Source organism: Hypanus sabinus, chromosome 11, assembly GCF_030144855.1.
Source record: "Hypanus sabinus isolate sHypSab1 chromosome 11, sHypSab1.hap1, whole genome shotgun sequence".
In the NCBI taxonomy this organism is placed as follows: Eukaryota; Metazoa; Chordata; class Chondrichthyes; order Myliobatiformes; family Dasyatidae; genus Hypanus; species Hypanus sabinus.
In genome coordinates this window covers 74,758,761-74,782,844 of record NC_082716.1, presented here as the reverse complement: position 1 = coordinate 74,782,844, position 24,084 = coordinate 74,758,761, and the positions used below count along the sequence as shown (strand labels likewise).

At 42.6% G+C, this 24,084-nt stretch overlaps 1 protein-coding gene across 1 annotated transcript in view; it reads left to right on the top strand.

Moving 5' to 3' along the window:
* cdc73 (cell division cycle 73, Paf1/RNA polymerase II complex component, homolog (S. cerevisiae)) overlaps positions 1–24,084 on the top strand; it is a 287,498-nt gene that overhangs the window by 17,633 nt on the left and 245,781 nt on the right. Inside the window, exons 2-3 of the mRNA XM_059984716.1 lie at positions 10,679–10,784; positions 21,626–21,695. Coding sequence (XP_059840699.1) covers positions 10,679–10,784; positions 21,626–21,695 — 176 coding nt within the window. The remainder of the gene's footprint in view (positions 1–10,678; positions 10,785–21,625; positions 21,696–24,084) is intronic.

Genomic DNA, 24,084 nt, shown 5'->3' with positions numbered 1-24,084 from the left:
ATAACTGTTTGTGGTGTGGTTATTGGTCTGGCAAATTTAAGTTTGAACTATGTGAATTCCAATTGCACTTAGAGTTCCAGGGGAGCTGGAGAAAATGTAGGAGCACAGAAAAGTTCAGTGAAGGGGTAAAACGGTTATCATGCTGGGATCAGGAAATTAATTACTTTTATAACCAAGGAACGATAAAATACAAAAGAATAACGAAAATGAAGAAGGAACAGAAACAGGCCCTTCAGCTCATCAAGTCCATGCCAAGACCATTTAAATTGCCTCTTCCCACAACCTGCATCGGAACCACAGCCCTCCATGTCCCTACTATCCAAGTACCAATCCAAACTTCTCATAAATGTTGAAATAGAGCTTGCATGTACCATTTGTGCTGGAAGTTCATTCCACACTCTCGCAATCCTCTGACTAAAGAAGTTTCTTGAAGATGTTATAAATTTTTGTTATTAAAGAATATTTATGTTCCTGAAACAGTTCAACTCCAAATTGTAAAACGGTCTTTTGATTTCCTTCTCCAAGAATCAAAATTCCTCAACTAAGGAATAAGTAGTCACCCTAACATATCAAAGTTCCTGTCACTGCAGCATTAAATCTATAGGATGCTTTCTTTTCTAAGGGAAATCATTTGACCAATAGGAAAACACAGTTTTGTGCTGCAGATGAGCTTAATTTAAGGGTCATTTGTCTCTGATTCGTTAATATTTTAAATGGCTTTGTCTTTAGATTTTGAAGATTGGCAGGGGAGTTTAATCCCATGTTATATGGCCTAAAGCATGTCTTCTGAGATTTCACTGTTTATAAGACATAGGAGAAGAATTAGGCCATTTGGCCCATCAAATCTGCTCTGCCATTCAATCATGGTTGATCCTTTTTTCCCCTTCTTCTGCCCCACTCCCCAGCCTTCTCCCCATAACCTTTGATACCGTGTCCAATCAAAAGCCTATCATGCTGTCCCTTAAGTAACCCCAATGACCTGGCCTCCATAGATGCCTGTGGTAATAAATTCCACTGGTAGCCAACCAGAAAAGGATCCTTTTATACTGCCTCCTACCAATCAGCCAATACTCTAATTGTGTCAGCAACTTTACTGTGATACCATGGGCTCTTAACTTGATTAGCAGCCTCTTGTGTGGCACCTTGTCAAGGCCTTTTTAAAGTCCAAATATACAACATCCACTGCATCCTCTTTATTTATCCTACATGTAATCTCCTCAAAGAATTCCAAGAGTTTGGTCTGGCAGCATTTTCACTGAAGGAAACCATACTGACTTTGTCCTATCTTGTCCTATGTCACCAAGTACTTCATAACCCCATCCTTAACAATTTGCTCCAACATCTTTGCAACCACTTGGGTCAGGTTAACTGGTCTATAATTTCCACTCTGCTGCCTTCCTCCTTTCTTAAAGAGTAGAGTGACAGTTGCAGTTTTCCAGTCCTCTGACACCCTGCTGGAGTCCTGCTTTGTTTGCTTGATTATCTGCTTGTCTCTGTTCCTTTGTTGGTGGTCACTTGTTGTCTCTAACTGCATTTCTTTAACTTGCAGGCTGACCATATCTTAAAAATAAGCTGTCCACATAGCTATTGCTCCATATCAGCAGAAACTACCTGCAGCTTTACCAGCTTGAGTGTCAGGTACTGGGGCATTACAGCTAGAGACACTAAGATAATATCACTGGGTTAATATTTAACAGTGACTGTGAGGTCACAGCATTGTAAAGAGGAGATAGACAGTCAGAAGTCATGGTTCATGTCAATACTAATAAAACGCTAGAAGCGTGAAATACTGTAGCTCAGCTTTAGGGAGTAGATGGTACATTAAAAGCAGGGCATATAAATTTATAATCCCTGGATTACTTTTGGGGCAGAACACTAGTGAGTACAAAAGTAAGATAAGTCTGGCTGAGGAGATGGTGCAGAAGAAAGACCTTCAGATTTTTGGATAATTGGGATTGACTCTGGTGAAGGCAAGATGTGAACATACCAAATGAGTTGCATCTTAACCAGAATGGGTCCAGGGAAGTGGCTTTGTTTGTGGTTTTAGGGTTTTAAAATGCAACATAATAGGAAACAAAAGGGGCAAGCAACAGGTAAATTAGAAAGGAAATATGGAAGAAAATCAGTCCAATAGGCAGTAAGACATGGGAGAAATGTATCTATTTTAATACAGATACTCTAAGCTAGTTGTATGTGCCAGTGATGTTGCTGCAAGTAATTTTTTAGTGCATCAGTGCACACATATGCTTGTGCATATGACAGTATTATCTACGATCAACACATAGATGAGTTTATCTTGAATCCCCTATTGTTTTGATTAGTACATCTGCCGTCACCAGAATTTAAGTTGAATTTGGCGGTTGTATGTGGCGAAACTCAGAAACAGAATGAATACTCTTTGGAGGTTCCAGAAATCTAACTGTGGGGATGTAGTTAATTAAGTCGTGAGAGAAATGTAGAATCCTGTTCAAGGGTAGGGCATGAGGAAAAGAAATAGTGACAGTTTATGAATAGCAACCTTTTTGCCAAAAATCATTTTTGTAATATGTTAGCAACTGAGCTTTTGGAATTAAGGATCTGAGAAAAATAGTTTGAACTTTAGAGATTTAATTGATTTAGTGACAGTTATAAATTTAGAGGCAGTGATTTTTTTTTTCTTTTTCCAATATTTTTATTAGTTTCTACATAGAAGAATACAGAGTACAAGAAAGTGTATATAAAAGGTCAAAAAAGATTGAAAAAACTACCAATTGCATTATATCTGTTCATAATAACAATCTCATTACCCCGTATTCATATAAGTTAGTCAATAGTTATATTGAACTATATTAATTTATAACAAAAAAAAGAACCTAACCCCTACCGAGACGGAAGCTGTTCATTAAGGTGAAAAGAAGGTAAAATACCTTCTCGTATAATAAAAATTAAGAATAGCCAACATCTGAATTAAGATAATACATAGAGCTCATATGACTAAGGTTAAGCTATCTCGTTTTTATTTGGATATATCTCCCTACTGTGACAGATGTAATAATGGAGAAGCTTCATTAATTCATATGTTTTGGACTTGTCTGAATCTTGAAAAATATTGAAAGGAAGTTTTTCAAACTTTTTCCTTACTTTTTAAAGTCAATTTTAAGTCTAACCCACTGAAGGCCCTATTCGGAATTGTTGCAGGACAAGATATTAAGCTGAAGGCGCAAACACAAGTAAATCTGCAGATGCTGGAAATTCAAGCAACACGCACAAAATGCTGGAGGAACGCAGCAGGCCAGGCAGCATCTATAGGAAGAAGCACAGTCGATGAAGGGTCTCGGCCCGAAACATTGACTATGCTTCTTCCTGTGGATGCTGCCTGGCCTGTTGCATTCCACCAGCATTTTGTGTGTGTTGCATTAAGCTGAAGGTATCTGATTTACATATTTTGGCCTTTACCTCTCATAGCTAGGAAGACGCTTTTGTTTAAATGGAAAGATGTTTTTCCTCCTACTTATGCTCAATGGTTATACAATGTTAAGTCATGTTTAGTTTTAGAGAAGATTCGTTGTGCAATTTCTGAATTTGGGTGCCTTATCTGAATTATTTTCAAAACATTCAATTCGTTGTTTAAACTCAGTGAGGTTTTTGATAAATGCTTTTGAGTCTATGAGTTTGTTTCTGTTAAGCCTGAGGGATTTCCCATGGTCTGCACATTAGATGTGAAGTTTTATATTTCCTTTGATGTTGCTGGCAAGTGGTATAGAAACTGGAGCTTATCATGGTTTTAGATCTAAACCGTACAAATTTATAACTCTGCATAGGTGAGAATTTTTTCAGATCTTCAGTTATTATCTGGTCTGCCAAGGCAAGGGCGTGATTAATTTCAGTCTAAAAATGTTTGGGAGCTGGGTTAGAGCCTCTCATGGATTACTGAAGGGCTTCACTGGAAATTTTACTGTTCAGTGATAGCAAAAAGAATACTCATTGAGGACAGCATTCATGCGCAAAGAAATTATTTTAAACTCATTAAAAGACTAAGGTTGGCACTTCACTGAAGCAAGAAGTGCATTGGAGATGCTCGTCTGCAACATTTGGTATTGGAAAAAGGAGCATTCTCAAAGCAGTGTTCTTCCCTTATTTTGTATCACTAACACTTTAATGATTCATTTAGTGTATGAAAGACTTAGCAGTATAATGGATGGTGTATTTATTCATGCAGTGGTATTGGTGTCCTTTTGAATACCATATTAAGGTATGATTATATATAATCATAACGATCTCAGGCACTTGGCAAAGGCCAATAAAAAGAAGCGAGGTGTAACTGGAGTAGCTATTGTTGGAATGGACAGTGTTAAAGTGGTCAGGCTTTGACTCAACTGGCTTGGACAAGAGCAGGCGGAGGCTCTAAGTAAGGTTTTTTTTTTGTTAGTACATAGCTTGTGCGCTCAAAATGCGCCCAGAGTTACTGGTATGTTTTTTGTGTGAGATGTGGAAATGCTCTGAGACCTCCAGTCTCCCTGGTAACTACATCTTCATGAAGTGCATTGAGCTACATCTCCTTAGAGTTCGTGTTAAGGAACTGGAGCTACAGCTGGATGACGTTTGGCTCAGATGGGAGAATGAATGGATAGAAGCTTCAAAGTTCAAAGTAAATTTATTATCAAAGTACATATATGTCACCATATACAACCCTGAGGATCATTTTCTTGCGTTTACTGACATTCACCATAAATACAAGAAACACAGTAGAATCAATGAAAGACTGCACCCTAAAGAATGGACATTCTATGTGCAAAAGACCACAAATTGTGCAACTACAAAAAGAAAAACTGATGGTCCTTGACAATGGATGCTGCTTTACTGCCAATCTGATAGAGGAGAGTGGACCGTGGGAGAATGGGAAGAAGCAGGGGCACCGGGGGAGATGATAAGCAGGTGAGGAGAAGAGATAAGGAGCCAGAGATGGAATAGATGAAAAGGGAAGGGACAGGGGAAATTCCATTCCATGTACATTCCATTTATTTGGAGGCTACCTAGACAGAATATGAGATGTTACTCCTCCACTTTGAATATGGCCTCATCATGGCAGAAGAGGAGGCTATAGATTGACATGATGGAACAGGATTAAGAATAGAAATTAAAATGATTAGCGCCATTATCTATCCTACCCATCTGGCTTCACCTATCACCTTCTAGCTAGTTTTTCTTCCCCTTGCCCTACCTTTAAATTCTGGTATCTTCCCCCTTCCTCTCCAGTCCCGAAGAAGGGTCTCAGCCAGAAACATCGATTGTTCATTCATTTCCGTAGATGGCTGCCTGTCCTACTGAGTTCTTCCAGCATTTTGTGTCTGTTGCTCTATCAGGGATGACAGCAGAACAGAAATGGCTGGAGATTCTGGGGGCAATTTGTAAGACCTAGGATAGGACATCCCACAGATGAAGAAGTATTCTAGTGAGAGGATGACACACACGTGACTGACAAGGGAGGTCCAAGATAGCATAAGAGGAAAAGAGCGGGTATATAATATAGCAAAAATTAGTGGTAAGTTAGAGGATTGGAAAGACTTAAAAACCAACTGAAGGTAACTAAAACAGTCATAAAGAGAGAAAAGATGGAATATGAAGGCAAGTTAGCCAATAATATAAAAGAGGATACCCACATTTTTTCAGATATACGAAGAGCAAAAAAAGAGAGGGGAGCGTGGTTATCAGGCTGCTGGATAATGACACTGGAGAGATAGTAATGGGAAAACAAAGAAATAGTGAGCGAACTTAAGTATTTTCTTCATTCTTCACTGTGAAAGATACTAGTTGTATGCCAGAAATTCGAGTGTCAGGGGACAGAAGTGTGTGTAGTTGCTATTTCTAAGGAGAAGGTGATTGGGAAGCAGAAAGGTGTGAAGGTAGGTCAGTCACCTGGACCAGATGGACTACACCCAAGGGTTTTGAAAGAGGTGGCTGAAGAAATTGTGGAGGCATTAGTAATGATCTTTCAAGAGTCTTTAGATTCTAGAATGGTTCTGGAGGACAGGAAAATTGCAAATGTCACTCGACTCTTTAAGAAGGGATGAAGGCAGAGAAAATAACGTGACCTCAGTGGTTGGGACGATGTTGGAGTCCATTGTTAAGGATGAGATTTTGGGATTCTTGGATGGATATGATAAAGTAGGCCAAAGTCAGCCTAGTTTCCTTAAGAGGAAATCTTGCCTGACAAATCTGTTGGAATTCTTTGAGGAAATAACAGGCAGGATAGACAAAGGGGAGTCAGTAGATGTTGTTTACTTCGAGTTTCAGAAGGCTTTTTGACAAAAAAGGCTTCTTGACACGAGGCTGCTTAAGAAGATAAGAGTCCGTAGTATTACAGGAAGGATACTAGCATGGATAGGAGATTGGCTGATTGGCAGGAGGCAAAGAGTGGGAATAAAGGGAGCCTTTTCTGATTGGCTGCTGGAGATTAGTGGTGTTCTGCAGTGGTCGGTATTGGGACTGCCTCATTTCACGTTATATGTTAATGTTTAGGATGCCAGAATTAATGACTTTGTGGCCATATTTTGTAGATGATAAAAGTTTAGTGGATCGACAGTTAAGTGTTGAGGAAGCAGGGAGTCTGCTGTAGGACTTAGACCGTTTGGGATAACGGGCAAAGAACTGGCAGATGGAATATAGTATAGGGAAGTGTATGGTGATGCACTTTGGTAGAAGATGTAAAGGTGTGGGCTATTTTCTAAACAGGGAGTAAATTCAAAAGTCAAAGTTGCAAAGGGACTTGGGAGTCATGCAGTATTCTCTAAAAGTTAACTTGCTGGTTGATTTGGTGGTAAGGAACATTATTTCAAGAAGACAAGAATATAAGAGCAAGGATGTAATGCTGAGGCTTTCTAAGACATTGGCTAGACCATGCTAAGAATATTGTGAATAGTTTTGGGCCACTTATCTAAGAAAAGATATGCTGAGTGAGTCTAGAGGATATTCATGAAACTGGTGTCAGGAATGTAAGGGTGAATGCAGGAGGAGTGTTTGGCTTTGGGTCTGTACTCTCTGGAGTTTAGAAGAATGAAATGGGATATCATCGAAACCTATCAAACATTAAAAGGCCTAGATAGAGTGGATATAGAGAGGATATTTCCTCTGTTGAGTGAATCTAGGACCAGAGGGCACAACCTCAGATTAGAGGGATGTCCATTTAGATGAGGAATTTCTTTAGCCAGAGATTAGTGAATCTGTGGAATTCATTGCCACAGACAGCTGTGGAAGCCATGCCATTGGGTATATTTAAAGTGGAGGTTGATAGGTTCTTGATTAGTCAGGGTGTCAAAAATTACAGGAAGAAGGTAGAATTGGGGTTGAGAGGGATAATAAATCAGCAGGGATGGAATGGTGAAGCAGACTCGAGGGCTCAATGGCTGAATTCTGCACCGTTGTCTTATGGTGTTTTATGCTGTAATTCAGGGGTTCCCAACCTGGCATCCACTGACCCCTCAGTTAATGGTATGGGTTCATGGCATAAAGAAGGTTGGGAACACCTGCGCCAATTGGAGTTGTTTTGCTCTTACCAACTCCTCGAATATGCTGTTGCTAAATATGTCTGTTTCATTCGGGTGTGAAGTTTGGGAAATTGAAATTGGATTCATTTTTAAATAGTGAAGACCTTTGCATCTAACATAGAGGATGTCAGTATCAGGGTCAGGTTTATTATCACTGGCATGTGTTATGAAATTTCTTAACTTAGCTTAAGTTGCATGTTGGAAGTCAGTAAAATTTCATTGCTTAGAACCCGGTTTGTTATCACTGACATATGCTGTGAAATCTGTTGCTTTGTGCAGCAGGATAGTACAAGATATAAGCATTACTAGAAGTTAAAAAAAAATAAATAAGTAATGCAAAAGAGAATAGTGAAGTAGAGTTCACTGGCTGTTCAGAAATCTGAGGGGAAAAGCTCTCAGGACTTTGGGTCCATATTAGCAGATACTATAGATATTATTTCAATTATACTTTTATTTAATAAAACATTAGTGTAGCATGATAAACTTTCTTGTGAACCAAGTGAGTTCAAAGGGTATCCAGAAATGAGGCACCGATGAGTTCAAAGAGAGGATGGACAAAGGAGTGTTGACTAATCTAAAGACTGTGTGGGCCATACTTCAAACCACTGGGATTTCTGAATTATTAGTTAATTGATTTTATGACTCTTTGTAATTGTTTTGATTTGCTTTGATAACATTTATTGAAAAGAGTAATCTACATAAAATATTTCACAGCTGTGTAAGCTTAATTTAACCACTGTTAAAACCTTAAGGAGACTGCTTATATTGTGTTCATAAATGTTTTAAAATTTTTTTAACAAGTCATCAATCCATGAAAAACTTAAAATGGTGAAGAAAAAGTGAGCACTTGAAGTCATTTAAGTAAAATCAATTAGGACATAGAATAGTGTTTGGCCCACAATGTTATGCCGACCCTTTAACCTACTTTAAGATCAATTGAGTCCTTCTCTCCCAAATAGTGGTCCATTTTTCTTTCATCATGTGCCCTATCTCAGAGAATCTTATTTGTCCCTAACACATCTGCCTCCACCACCACACTTGGCAGCTTTACATGCATCTACTAGCCTCTGAGTAGAAAAATCAATACCTCTGACATCCTATATTTTCCTCCAAGCACCTTAAAAGTTTTGCCGCCTCATTCTATAGTCTACATGTATGTGAAGGGCAAGAGGATGAGCCTTGTGAGAATAGGACCAATCAGGTGTGATAGTGGAAACATACATGGAGTCGGAGGAGGTAGTGTAGGTACTTTGCTTCAGTATTCACCAGGGAAAAGGATCTTGGACTGAAACGCTTGAGTGTATAGACATTAAGAAAGAGGATGTGCTCAAGCTTTTGAAAAGCATGAACTTAGATAAGTTACCAAGTCTGGACGAGAGGTACCCCAGGCTATTGTGGGAAGTGAGGGAGGAGATTGCTGAGCCTCTAGTGATGATCTTTGCATCATCACTAGGGACAGGAGAAGTACTAGAGGATTGGAGGGTTGCAAATGCTGTTCCCTTGTTCAAGAAAGGGAGTAGAGATAATCCAGGAAACTATAGACCAGTGGTCTACTTCAGTAGTGGGCAAGTTGTTGGAGAAGATCCTGAGAGGCAAGATTTATGAAGATTTGGAGAGGCATAATCTAATTAGGGATAGTCAGCATGGCTTTGTCAAGGGCAGTTCATGCCTTACAAGCCTGAATGAATTCTTTGAGGATGTAACAAAACACATAGATGAAGCAAGAGCAGTGGATGTAGTGTATATGAATTTTAGTAAGACATTTGATACGGTTTCCCATGCAAGGTTCATTCAGAAAATAAGGAGGCATGGGCACCAAGGAGACCTTTGTGTATCTAGAATTGGCTTGCCCACATAGGCAAAGGGCAGTTGTAGATGGTTTGTATTCTGCATGGAGGTCGGTGACCAGTGGTGATCTATTCTGGGACCCCCTCCTCCTTGTGATTTTTTTCTTTTATTAAATGACCTGGATGAAGAAGTAGAAGGGTGGGTTAGTAAGTTTGCTGGGGGTGTTGTGGATATTCTGGAGGTCTGTCAGGGTATTGGTAGGATGCAGAACTCAGCTGAAAAGTGACAGATCGAGTTCAACCCAGATAAGTGTGGTGGTTCATTTTGGTAGGTAAGATTTGAAGACAGAATCCTTCAGTATTGAACACAATGCTCTGGAGCATTGTTTTATTGAACACAAAATAAAATAAAACTCCAGAGTTTTATGGAGCTGTGACATTCCCCCAACCAATGATTCTAGTACACCATACTCCTTTCTTAGGCAAACACGAGGAAATCTGCAGATGCTGGAAATTCAAGCAACACACACAAAATGCTGGTGGAACACAGTAGGCCAGGCAGCATCTTTAGGGAGAAGTGCTGTTGACATTTTGGGCTGAGACCCTTCCTGACATGTCCTGACAAAGGGTCTTGGCCTGAAATGTCGACAGCGCTTCTTCCTATAGATGCTGCCTGGCCTGCTGCGTTCCACCAGCATTTTGTGTGTGATACTCCTTTCTTAACCACCCTATCAACTTGCACTGTAACTTAGAGGGAACTATTGATGTGAACCCCAAGATTCCTGTCCTCCACACTGTTAAGAATCCTGACATTAATCCCGAATACTGCCTTCATGTGTAACCTTCCAAATTGAATCACTTCACACTTTTCTGGATTGCCATTTCTCAGCCCGGGTCTGCATCTTATCAATATCCCTTTGTACTCTACAACCTTAAATTCTATTCACAACACGATCAGCCTTCATGTCATCTGCAAACTTAGAAGTCATTGTTAGTAAGTTAGTTGTCTTTTTTTCAAGTAATGGTGGAAATGTTATTTGGCACAGGTTGTTGCAGGAAATTTCTAGCATGAAATATAAACTTGTGCTGGCCCATTAAACTCTGAGGAATCCTCCAAAAGTGAAGTCAGTAAATTGTGAGCAAAGTAATACTTGGTGGGAAAATACCAGAAATTGCAGTTTGTTCTGTGCAGAAGCAAAATAGTACATCTCCTTGTGAAATTTTGCATACTGTACTTTGTCCTTCACAGTTCTTGCTGCGTTTGATGAATTTATTTTACACCCACAGCTTACTGCACTACCTGTGATGCATGTAATTTTTATTCTGTGGTTATAATTTTCACTGATTTCAATTTTGGTTTTCATGTAGGACAGGGAAGGAAGGTCAGCCAAGGGAGTATTATACATTGGATTCCATATTATTCCTGCTTAACAATGTTCATCTCTCTCATCCTGTCTATGTGCGGCGTGCTGCAGTAAGTATTCCTTATTTGTTGTTTGTTTAAAACTTCTGAATGAAAATGCTAATTTTAATGCCATGGTAGATTCATAGCAAGACATTATCAAGGTGGTCTGTTGACAGAGGAAGTACTGAAAAACTAATGGTTGTATGCTGCTAAAAATAAATTAATTCAACTGTATTCCAAAGTTTTACTTACATTTGTATAATGGAGCAAATAGAACCTACTTTGCATCTGCATTACTTGAGAAAAGTAAGCTATTTTGTCATGCAGCATTTTGTGTCGGGCGTGAAATCTAAACCAATCAATAAAGAATTGTGTCCAATACAAAAACTTCACTGTGTTGCAGGAGTTTTGAATGAAAATGTGTAAAAGGATTGACATGTGATGAGGTAGAATGAGACAATGATATGAGAAGAGGTATGATAGTAAAAGGAAGCCAAAGTTAATTTTGCACTAATTTGGTGTCAGGTTTATTCTGGGATTAGTGATATTGTAAAATCAGCTTTACTTAGTTTGTGAACAAATCATAAATGAGAGAATCTGCAGATGCTCGAAATCCAAGCAATGCACATTAAATGCTGCAGGAACTCAGCAGGCCAGGCAGCATCGATGGGGGAGAAAAAGTACAAAGACCTGCCAAAAGGTCTTGGTCCGCAAGGTCGGTGCTTTTTTCCATAGATGCTGCCTGGCCTACTGAGTTCCTCCAGCATTTTGTGTGTGTTGCTTAGTTTGTGAATATTGGTTTGTAGGTTGTTTAAATTACGAAGTCATGAAAATTCACCAGTTTTCTATATTTTTGCTAATCAGTTAATCTGAATTGTAGAAATGTTGGCTCTTTGGAATCTCTTTTGACATTTTTCTTTGAGTTTGGAGAAGAGAGACAGTGAAAAGGAACATTTAAAGAGAAAAACAGAATTATGGTGGAAGTTATTATATCTGTTCATAGATCTTTATCCTTTACAGGGATGGAAAGCCTAGTTATTTCTCTATTTAAACCATATTATGTTGAATCCAGTTCTGTTCTACTACTTCTAACTCAGTCCAAATTAGATGTTGAACTAGGAACCTTCCTAATATTTATGTTGTTAACAATTTGATCTACAAGGAAAGATTACTTAAGGTAATCCAAGGTGGTCTCCAAGGAAAGGAACCTCAAACATTTGCAGTAGCTTCATCAATGATATTTTCTCCATTGTTACTGGGACTGTGTGCTGTTAATCCCATAGTATTCAGATTCATTTATAATTCCTCAGGTAGTGATATGGTCAGTGCTCAGTTTGAGCAAGGAGTGAACTTGTGCTGATAAGTGATAAGTAATACATAAAAATTATGATTGTAAAATAAGAGGAACTCTAAATACACTCCAAAAGCATTCAATGGCATCACCACTGGTAACTCCTTCACCATCAATATTCTGAAATTTAATAGGACTAGTCACACAGATGCTGTGGCTGTAAGAGTAGATTTGGCCTGTGAATCTCTTAGCGTGTGAGTTTCTTCCTGATTACCCACATAGTTGCTACCATCTACAGGGCATGTCAGGATCACAAGAAAATGGTTGCTTCATGTGGCCATCTGGCCTCTCAAACCTACCCATCTATTCAATATAATCACGGCTGATCTGCTGCAGACTCTTAACACTTTTGCATCAGTTCCCCATAACCCTCAATTTCTTAATCTTTAAAAAAAATCTTATCTCTTTCAATTGTATTGGTAGCTGTTGATCCCAGGGGATCATGGGTTTGCACCTCTGGTGGACTGGGTTAAGCAGCGTCTGCTGTGACTGTGGAGTCCAATGCGGGAGTGACAGTCTTTGCCACACTGTGTAGAGCAGAACGCTGAGGTAGCTCTGATGTCTTGAGTAGCTTGGGCACGGAGCTTTCCGCGGTTCTCTTTTCCTCTGCTTGCTGCACCAGCGTGGACGTATTTCAAGAGCCCCTTTTTTACCTCCTGCTTCCAGGCACACCTATCTGAGATGAGTGACTGCCATGTGTTGGTGCTAATACAGTACCAAGGGCCTTGAGGTCGCGTTTGTAGGTGTCCTTGTAGTGCAGCTGGAGTCTTCCTGTCGGCCTCTTTCCAGACTCCCAACTCCCCAAAGATAAGGTCCTTTGGTATGTGCCTATCTGCCATACACCCCTGTTTGATGAAGGTGACCATGGAGGTGGTGCCTGCTCTCTCAAGCATTGTGCTGTTGGTAACATTGCCTTCCCAGATGATACCAAGTATGTGTCTGAGGCAGCAGATATGGAAAGTGTTGAGTCGCTGCTCTTGTTTTGTGCGCAGGGTGCAAGTTTTGCTGGAATAGAGCAAAGTGCTCAGCGCACAGGCTGTGTACACCTGGACTTTGGTATTCATGGTGAGTCTGTTGTTGGCCCAGACCTTCTTAGTCAACCTTGAGAAGATTGTTGCTGCTTTTCTGATGTGCTTGATGATCTCGCTTTTCCTCTGGTTATCTGAGATTATGAAGCCCAGTTATGTGAATTCATGGATGACTTTCAGCTCAAAGTCAACAATGTTAATGGATGGCTTGTCGTCAACGTCTTGCCCTATCATCTGTGTTTTCTTCAGGCTGAACTCTCTGCAGGCTTCTGCAAAGTGGGTTATCAGATCTTGTACCTCCTGTGAGTGAGTTGCAACAGCTGCGTCATCGGCAAACAGGAAATCACTGAGGAGTCTTATCTGCACTTTGGTCCCCACTCTATTTTGACAGTCTGAAGAGGTTTCCGTCTGATCTTGAGCGGAGATAAATGCCATAGTGGCCTCCCCAAAGGGGGATGAACAGGACTGCTAAGAAAATCCCGAACAGTGTTGGAACAAGGACACACCCCTGTTTTACTCCGCTGAGGATGTTAATGGACTCTGATATGGAGCTGTCGAGCACTGTGGTCCCCTTCATGTTGTCATGGAATGACCTGATGATACTGAGTAGGATGGGGGGTTGGGGGGGGGGGGGGGCAGCCAGTCTTGGCAAGGATCTCAAAGAGGCCTTTTCTGCTCACAAGGTTGAACGCCTTAATAAGATCAGTGGAGGTGATATAGAGTAGTTTCTGCTGTTCTGCACTTTTCTTGCATTTGCCTGAGGGAGAAGACCATGTCAATGGTGGACTGCTCAGCTCTGAACCCACACTGAGACTTGCTATAGACCCTTTCTGCGAGCAGCTGGAGCCTCTGGTGCTCGGCAGTTTTTTTCCAATAAATTGCAGTTTCGTCACAGTTAAAAACACTTGCTTATATGAATAACCACCTTCTGTAATTATTTTCTTCAGTTCTGCTGGGACCTTTCTGGCACTCTCTCCAGTAAACTTTAAGCTATGAAGCTGCTCTCGCCTCAGAAACGGATCAAACCACCCATGACTACCTTTAAATTCTACTTCCGCAACACTTTCATCACCATTGTCCAGTGCTTTCTGTTCCAGCTTACTTAAAAGACTGACATGATTTCTCCTTAAGTATAAGATAACGGAACACCATGCTTTGTACACCCATCAATCCACTCAAGCAATAGACTTTCCATTTTATCCATTATTGGATGCCGACTAAAAGGGACCAATTTGCTATGAGCAGAACCAAAAGTAACATTGGCAGCTTTCAGGATTCTTTCTCTCTGCGTATAAATACTGTAGTGCAAATGGTGGGCGCAGGCAAGTTCAACGTGTGGACAATGTCCTTACTTCGTTCACCATGATTGAAGCGCTTAATTATGTCTAATTTTACACAAAGTGTAGCACCCTTACGAGCTCTTTTAGGCTTTTCCGATACCTTAGAGCTCATCTTGCTAGCGGATGCACAAAATAAATCGACATGTGTTTAAGCTATGGCGGCCAGAATGCAGTTCCGGGAGAGGAGTTTGGCTGCTCGGAACATGCGCTGCCTTTTTTCGTAACAGTGAAAACACCTTCTGTTAGTGAAAACAAGTAACTAATGTAGGTCTTTCGTAACAGTGAGGTGTGGTAAAACGAACGTTCAAAAAACATGGGCCACCTGTATTCATAACCCTCTGCAAGAAGAAATTCCTTTAAAACCTGAGTTTTAAGTGACCACTCCCCATTCTTGGTACACGTCTCCTCATTTGAGATTGTCCCACTAGTGGAAAAACCTCAATATTTACCTTTCCATTTTACTTAGAATCTTAAATGTTTCAATAGAATCACCTCTCATTCTTAACTCCCAAGAGTGCAGAACCAGCAGTTGTTTGTGGTAGAACCACACTCTCATCTTGGGCTAGCATGGTTAACTCAACTGCCTTTTCTCAACTGCCTCCGATTCTAATATCTCCTCTGTTGTTGTTGACTGCTGTTGAGTCGTCATCGACGCATGACAGCCCTATGGATAGTGTAGATGTCCATTGGGTTTATGTTGCAAGATACGGAAGTAGATTGCCAGACCTTTCTTCCGCGCAAATACTGCTGCTGCCTGAGTAGGGACCTGGCCGGATTCGAACTCAGGACCATTTGCCTCAAAGTCCGGTACTGATGCCATGACACCACTGGCCAGCCCAATATCTCCTTTAAAGATCCCTTTATTTCTTCCAGTAATGTGAGCAATAGACAACAGCCATTTATGTAGCACCTTGTTCAATGCCTTCTGCAAGCCCAAAAATCCTTGCATCTGCAGCTACACTACTTGTTGCATCCTCAAAAAACTTTGACAAAAACTCAAAACTTGACTAATTTGTCAAATGTGAATTTCCTATCATTAATCATAGCAGACCACAGTTTGTGTGGTTTCAGAGCTGTGTGTCAGACGTGGCTATAAGCAGCACTGGGGCCCCACCAATATTGGCTCCATTCCTGTTTACCCTGCACACCTTGGACCTTCGATACAACACTGAGCCATGTCATCTGCAGAAATTGTCTGATGACTCAGCAATAGTTGGGTGTATAAAGGGAGGACAGGGGGATGAATACAGGGCCTGGTTGAGGTCTTAGATGAATGGTGCAAGCTGAATCATCTGCAGCTCAACATCAGTAAGGCAAAGGAGATGGTGATGGACTTCAGGAAGACCAAGTCTGCACTGCTCTCTTACTATGATGGTGAGGACATGGATATGGTGAGAACCTGCATGCACCTGGGGGTACACTTAGATGACAGACTCAAGTGGAGCTCCAACACAGAGGTTATGTAAAAGAAAAGCCAGAGTCACCCCTTCTTCCTGAGGAGACTGGGTCCTTTGGAGTATGCAGTCTTCTTCTTCATGTGTTCTACCAGTCTGTTGTCACCAGTACAATTTTCTGTGCAGTGGTGTGCTGGGGCAATGGCATCAACAAGGGTGCTGCCAACAGGATCAATAAACTTATTAGAAAGGCTGGCTCTGTTACAGGAGTCAAACTGGACATACTGGAGGCTGTGGTAGAACAATTTCGTCAGCCAGAAAATTTCGTCAGCTCTGTGGACCATGCTTCTCACCCTCTGTATGATACCTTGGCTGAACAGAGGAGCACTTTCAGCAAAGAACTAAGACAACTGCTTTGCTCCAAAGAGTACTGTATGAGGTCATTTTTATCCTCAGCCAATAGGCTCACTAAGGAGCCAACCTATTGGTGGAGAAGTGATGACTCCCTCCCCCCCCCCACCCCCGTTAAACTGTTATTAATCTCTGTTTACCACACCCTCTTGTTGAGGACGCCCTGTGAAATGCTATGCAATACCACTATTGCTTCTTAACTGGATGCTGTGAATACACACCCATCACTGTATAATATTACAGTAATTCTATTCTTTCTTACTTCTCATCTAATATTTGTATATCTGTGCACTTGCAATGCTACTGTGACACTAATTTCCTTGGGATCAATAAAGATTCTAACTATCTATTAATTTGTCTTAACTTGATGTGATTATGTTAAGCTTCTCTGAATGACAGTCAATTCTTTTCTACTTCACAGCATTTGTAATTCCCCAGCCCACTGTGGTCCCACACTTGGCTATCCATCTTTTGATACAGGAGTGTGTTGTACACTCTTATTTACTCCACTTGTCTAGAAGAGTGCATTTCCCGTAGCCGTCAAAAAGGTTCGGAATAGAAGTATCTGATTTAATATTAAACATTGAACAACTTTGTGTTATGCAATGGCTGCAAGATGAATCAACTCCAAGAGTGTCTCAGCTGACCAAACCATTTTCAGAATATATGGCCTTGCTGAAGAATAAAGGCAATGTGGGAATCTTCCCAATGACAAGTTCCTCTCCAAGTTAGTTTCAGCCCTGACTCCTTATCGAGCAGCTTGTGGCAATAGTTCTACTGTATGGGCTCCACCATCAGGAAAGGGATGAAGATTAATGAGTGTAGTCAGTAAATGATGTCCTTGTTAACTAAATTGAAATAAAATGCAAAGTACATCGTTTTGACCCTTTCCTCTACCCCCATCCCAGAAATATTAGTTGCGCTCTTGTTTTTCAGTGTTTTTCCGGTATGTGTCAAAAATATTGGATGTAACACTTTGGTGGCAATGGGGGGTACTTGTCTTCACTTTAAAATGCACTGAAGGCAGATATTTGTAAAAAAGATATAATGCACACTGACACATTCAGAGATCTTTCAAATCTCTTACTATCTTTCCTTTCAGTTAGTCCTGATGAAGGGTCTTGGCCCAAAACGTCGACAGTGTTTCTCCCTATAGATGCTGCCTGGCCTCCTGCGTTCCACCAGCATTTTGTGTGTGTTGCTTGAATTTCCAGCATCTGCAGATTTCCTCGATAATGCACATTGTATAGTTTCCCATGTATCACTTACAAGTGACATTAGTCTGAGCTAAAGCAAGATTGTTCACACAAGCAGTTAGTTTCTACAGATTGTCGGTAAATAAGTACAGATGAAATTATCAGCGGCATATTAGCTGAGTCAGGGGTATCTTGGAAGATGCTATGGGGTATGTCAACAGGGCATGGAGTTTTTAAGTTGGTGTGGCTTTGGGCTTCTCAAATTTGTTGAATGTCCATGCAAGTTAAATCTGTGCACGTCCTTCATACTTCAGTTACAAATTTAAAACTTCAGTTTTTTTATAGATGTGATTTACCCATTGCAAGGTTCAACTTGACTCTGATATTATTTTCTCTTTAGTTGTCGATTTCATTAATTAAAATGGATGATGAAATGGCAAATCTGTAAGGATTTTGAACTTTCTGTGTTAGCTTTCCTAAGTATGGAATTGCATCCACTTCGAATGCACAATTTCTGGATTAGCAGATTTGGAAGATTGTGAGTTCAGCTATTTCCTCAGTTTCTGTTAAGGCCCAAAGGTATAAACTGGACTTCCTAGCTTGTGTTAACTGTAAGCTCCACTCCTTAATTATTAATTTATCTGGAAGTTGTATACATTAGCTTTTAGTTACACGTGCAACATAGTGTAATAATTTCCGTTATTACTGAGAGAAAGGAAATAAGAGTTGTTGGAAGATCCTCCAATTCCTTTATATTTGAGACAGTTTTTTTTGAATCTGTGATGACCCACTTTCTGCACAAGTGAACCGGCTCACAAATAGCCAGCGCGCGGGGGGAGACTTTGGTAATGCACCTCTGACGTCATTTCCGTCTGGAGAGGGCGGGCGCTAGGCGATGGGGTACGACATCCGCAACAGGAAGCCAGGACCCACCTTGAGGGCTGCAAACGGCAGCACGATACGGACCTATGGCACCCGCACAGTGCAGCTGCAGTTCGGCACCAGCCGGTTCACATGGGACTTCACACTCCTGGGGGCAGACTTCTTGCGAGCTCACAGCCTGCTGGTCGACTTGCAAGGGAAAAGACTGGTACATGCCGAGACTTTCCATTCGTACTCCCTGGGTGAAGCCAAGTTGCCGGCCCCACACCTGGACCCCATCACGCTGTCTGACAACTAATTCACCAGAATCCTGGCGGAATTTCCATCGATTCTGGCACCGCAGTTCACGGCAGCCATGCCCAGACACGGGTACAGCACCACATTCCGACCCAGGGACCACCCCTCCACACCCGCGCACGAAGGCTTCCCCCAGAAAAGCTCCGCCTGGAGAAGGAGGAGTTCAAGAGGATGGAGGAATTGGGGATCGTGCAGAGGTCCAACAGCCCATGGGCCTCCCCCCTGTACATGGTGCCCAAAGCAGCGGGGGGGTTGACCATGCGACAACTACTGCAGACTGAACATGGCTACAACTCCAGACCGCTACCCCATGCTGCATATACAGGACTTTGCAGCAAACCTGCATGGGGCAAGAATCTTTTCCAAAGTAGACCTCGTCCGGGGATACCATCAAATCCCGGTGCACCCTGAAGACATCCAAAACACAGCACTTATCACCCCGTTTGGCCTGTTCGAGTTCCTCCGAATGCCGTTCGGCCTGAAGAGTGCCGCACAGACATTCCAACGGCTAATGGATGCGGTGGGACATGACCTGGACTTTGCGTTCATCTATTTGGACGACATCCTGTCCCACCTCCGCAAGCTCTACTCCCGCCTGAGTGATTTCGGCCTCACGATCAACCCGGCTAAATGCCAGTTTGGTCTCGATACCATCAACTTCCTGGGCCACAGGATTACCAAAGATGGGGCAACACCTCTGCCCGCCAAGGTAGATGCGATCTGCCACTTTGCCCGGCCCAACACGGTCAAAGGCCTGCAGGAGTTCGTTGGTATGGTGAACTTCTACCACCGTTCCCTCCCCTCAGCAGCCTGTATCATGCACCCTTTGTACACCCTGATGTCGGGTAAAGGCAAGGACATTACTTGGGACGAGGAGGCCGTGGCTGCTTTCGTTAAAGCCAAGGAAGCCTTGGCAGATGCCGCGATGCTGGTGCACCCCAGAATGGACGTTCCAACTGCCCTCACAGTGGATGCATCCGACACAGCAGTCGGTGGGGTGCTGGAGCAGCTCATTGAGGGGCGCTGGCAACCCCTGGCGTTCTTCGGCAAGCACCTACGACCACCCGAACTCAAGTACAGTGCTTTCGACAGGGAGCTGTTGGCACTGTATCTGGCAATCCGACATTTTAGGTACTTCTTAGAAGGCAGGTCGTTCACCGCATTCACAGACCACAAACCGTTGACCTTCACGTTCACGGACCACAAACCGTTGACCTTCACGTTCACGGACCACAAACCGTTGACCTTTGCGTTCACGGATCACAAACCCTTGACCTTCGCATTCACGAAAGTGTCCGATCCCTCTGTCCAGTTCCTGTCCCTGGGGGTGGACTATGCAGCACTGGCGGAGGCGCAGCAGGCAGACGACGAGATGCCCAGCTACAGGACTGCAGTCTCGGGTTTGCAGCTGCAGGACTTTCTCGTAGGCCTAGGTGATAGGACCCTCCTGTGCGACATGGCTACCAGCCAACCTCGCCCCATCGTCCTGGCAGCCTGGAGGCGGTGAGTTTTCGACTCCATACACGGTTTGGCGTACCCATCTATCAGGACAACCGTCCGGCTGGTCTCCAGCAAGTTCGCGTGGCACGGACTTCGCAAGCAGGGCAGTGAATGGGCCAGAACGTGCGCGCAGTGCCAAACACCCAAGGTGTAGCGGTACACTGAAGCCCCGCCGCAGCAGTTCGAACCCACTCGCCGGAGATTCAACCACATTCATGTGGATATCGTGGGCCCCCTACCAGTGTCCCGAGGAGCACGGTACCCCCTAACTATGGTAGACCAGTTCACGAGGTGGCCAGAGGCAGTCCCGCTCACCAACACATCTGCCGATTCCTGCGCCCGAGCACTGATCGCAACCTGGGTAGCACGCTTTGGGGTACTGGCCCACATTACCTCCCACAGAGGCGCCCAGTTCACCTCCAGTCTGTGGTTGGCTGTGACCAGCCTGTTGGGAACACAGCTACACCACACAACTGCCTACCACCCACAGTCGAATGGACTGGTGGAACGCTTCCACCGTCACTTGAAGTCGGCTCTCATGGCCCGCCTGAGAGGACCTAACTGAGTGGACGAGCTTCCCTGGGTCCTGCTTGGAATTCGTACAGTGCCCAAAGAGGATCTGCACGCCTCGTTGGCCAAGTTGTTGTACGGCGCGCCCCTGGCCAACCCAGGAGAGTTCATACCAGCCCCAAGGGGGCAAGAGGAAGAACCTGCAGTAGTCCTGGACAGGCTACGCGAAAGGCTCGGCAACCTGGGCCCCGTACCAACTTCACAGCACGGATGGACCCCGACCCATGTACCCAAAGACCTGCAGAACTGTAAGTTTGTGTTTGTACGAAGGGGTGGACACCGGGCACCGCTACAGCGGCCGTACGAGGGGCCGTTCAGGGTGATCAACAACAACGGGTTCACATAAGTTCTGGACATTGGGGGGAGAGAGGAGGTTTTCATGGTGGACCGACTCAAACCAGCCCATGTGGACTTGGCACAGCTGGTCGAGGTTTAGGCACTGCGGTGCAGAGGCAGACCCCCCAAACAGAGGCTGATCCAGACGGTGGACATTGGGGGGTGTATCGCCGGTTCTAGGGGGGTTTTTGTGGTGACCCACTTTCTGCGCAGGCGAACCGGCTCACAAGTAGCCAGCGCGCGGGGGGAGACTTTGGTAATGCACCTCTGACGCCATTTCCGCCCAGAGAGGGCGGGCGCTAGGGATTAAATGCCAGCGCTGCTAAGTTTGAATAAACTAGTCTCGAAATGACTTACCGACTGCGTGTCGTTATTTCAGCACTGTGTGTAGCACATCGCTACAAATCCATACTTAGAGAATGAAGTGCTTGTAAAGGAGTCAAAAGGGGGGAGGGGAGAATGAAATTTATTTTGAAAATAATCAAAATAATAGGAGAAAGTATTTTTAATTATGTGTGGAGTGAAGTTACCATTAGAGTAATTGTTATTAAAGTAGTGAGATTTGATGTTTATTTTAAATATGGACTTATGTTTCCAATTTTTAGACTGAAAATATTCCTGTGGTGCGAAGACCAGACAGAAAGGATCTACTTAGCTACTTAAATGGTGAAACATGTAAGTATGTATTAATTTTGAGAAGCTTAAGTCATTTTATTAGTCTTCATTTATTTCACTAGCACTGATGATTTAAGTGAATTCACAGCTAAAAATTACAAAGCAGAAACAACTCCTTTGACTCACCATGTCTCTGCTGACTATTAGTTGCTTATCTGTACAAGTCCATGTTTACCACCAGTTAGTTCATGTCCTTCTGTGACTTAGGCATCTCGAGGATCCCTGAAGATCCCAAAGCAATGCTTATTCACTGCAGTCTGTCTGGGAGTCAAATTTTTTTGAATGTGGTAATGCAAGAATTTCTGGCACGCCTTCCCCTATGGCAGGTACCTTCTGTAATCTTTTATGATCTTTTGCTACATCTGCCCTGGGATTATTCAATGGATTTCTTTGCGGAACTTTATTCCTTATGTGTGCACTCACCTGGATTAGTTGCAGTACTACTGTGTTTAGAATCAAAGTTCTTATTTCTCTGATGACTTTGGTGTTTTGATGACTTCCCCTTCCTTTGGCAAATATTTTTAACTAATATTTTTAGTCCTCAAAGTTTGACGACAATTTATGGAGAACTGCTTATCAAAGATCAATGGCTTTGATGTGTTTTTGTGTTAACTGGAGCCTTGGTAACTTAATCAATAGTGAACTGTTCTGTTCTTAGCTCCCTACGTAGACCATGTGATCTGTAATCGGATATTGAATTTTCTTTATTTCTTACATCATTCACATACATGAGGAGTAAAAATCTTTACGTTATGTCTCTGTCTAACTGCGATGTGCAATCATAGTAATCCCTTAACCAAAATTCTGAAATCCAAAAAGCTCCAAAAAACTGAAGTTTTTCTCGCCAACAGCTGATGTCACTCAGGTGTGACGTGGCAGCACTAGCAGAGGCCGCCAGACGTCAGTTGTGGCTCAGTGCTTGTACTGGTTACGCATGGATTTGCTGTTCGCTGATATCTTGTGTTCACTGTTGACTTTGTGTTTAATCTCGCTATGAAAATGTCAAAAAGAGCTGCAGATACCCGTATGGGTAGCAATGAGAAAAAGAGAAGAAAGCATCTATCATTATCAATAACGCAGAAAATGGAGTCACTGCAGAAGCTTGATCGTGGTGTGTCTGTGCGGTGTCTTACTGAAGAATATGGTGTCGGAACTACCACTGTATATGATTTAAAGAAACAGAAAGACAAGTTACTGAAGTTTTATAGTGACAGTAATGTTCTACATTTATTCCCATAAGTCATTTACCGCCTGTTTGATTCGGTTCATTTGAAGTTGTATATTTTTATGTTTTATGGAATGTTTTTGTTGGAAATTTTTTTCTTATCATTATTACTTAAACAATACAGTATAGCAACTATTTACATAGCATTTACATTGTATTAGGTATTATAAGTAATCCAGAGATGATTTAAGGTATACGGGAGGATGTGCGGCGGTCTGACGCTCCGCAGGGTCCTAAAGTCCACTTGCACTGAGACAGGTTAAATAAGGGACTTGAGCATACGTGTTTTTTTGTATCCGCGGGGCGTCCTGGAACCAATAAGGAAGGATTCTGAAATCCGAAAAGTTCTGAATTCCGAAGTGCAGCTGCCCCGAGGATTTCAGTTAAGGGATTGTGGACCTGTTTTTGATAATTTGTAACAAATAGAGCAGTCAGTGTAATATAGAGTACACTCAAATCAGCGTGAGTTAATCAGTCTGATGGCCTGGTGGAAGAAGCTGTCATAGAGCTCGTTGGTCCTGGCTTTTATGCTGCAGTACCGTTTCCCAGCTGGAGTAGATTGTGGTTGGGGTGACTTGGGTCCCCAATGATCCCAAGGGCCCTTTTTATACACCTGTCCTTGTCAATGTCCTGAATCATGGTAAAGTCACAACTACAGATGTGCTGGGCTGTCTGCACCACTCTCTGCAGAGTCCTGTGATTAAGGGAGGTACAGTTCCCATACCAGTCAGGATACTCTCAGTTCTTGGGATTTGGAGGCCCATACCAAACTTCTTCAACTGTCTGAGGTGAAAGAGGTGCTGTTGTGCCTTTTTCACCACACAGCTGGGGTGTACAGACCACGTGAGGTCCTCGGTGATATGGATGCAGAGGAACTTAAAGCTTTTATCCTCTCAGCTCCAGATCCATTGATGTCAATAGGGGTTAGGCCGTCTCCATTCCTCCTGTAATCTACAATCAGTTCCTTTGTTTTTGCGACATTGAGGGAGAGGTTGTTTTCTTGACAACACTTCGTCAAAAAGATTGCTTCTTTCCTGTAGGCCGCCTCATTATTGTTTGAGATTAGGCCAATCAATGTAGTGTTGTCAGCAAGTTTAATTAGCAGATTAGAGCTGTGGGTGGCGACACAGTCATGGGTATACAGGGAGTAAAAGAAGGGGACTT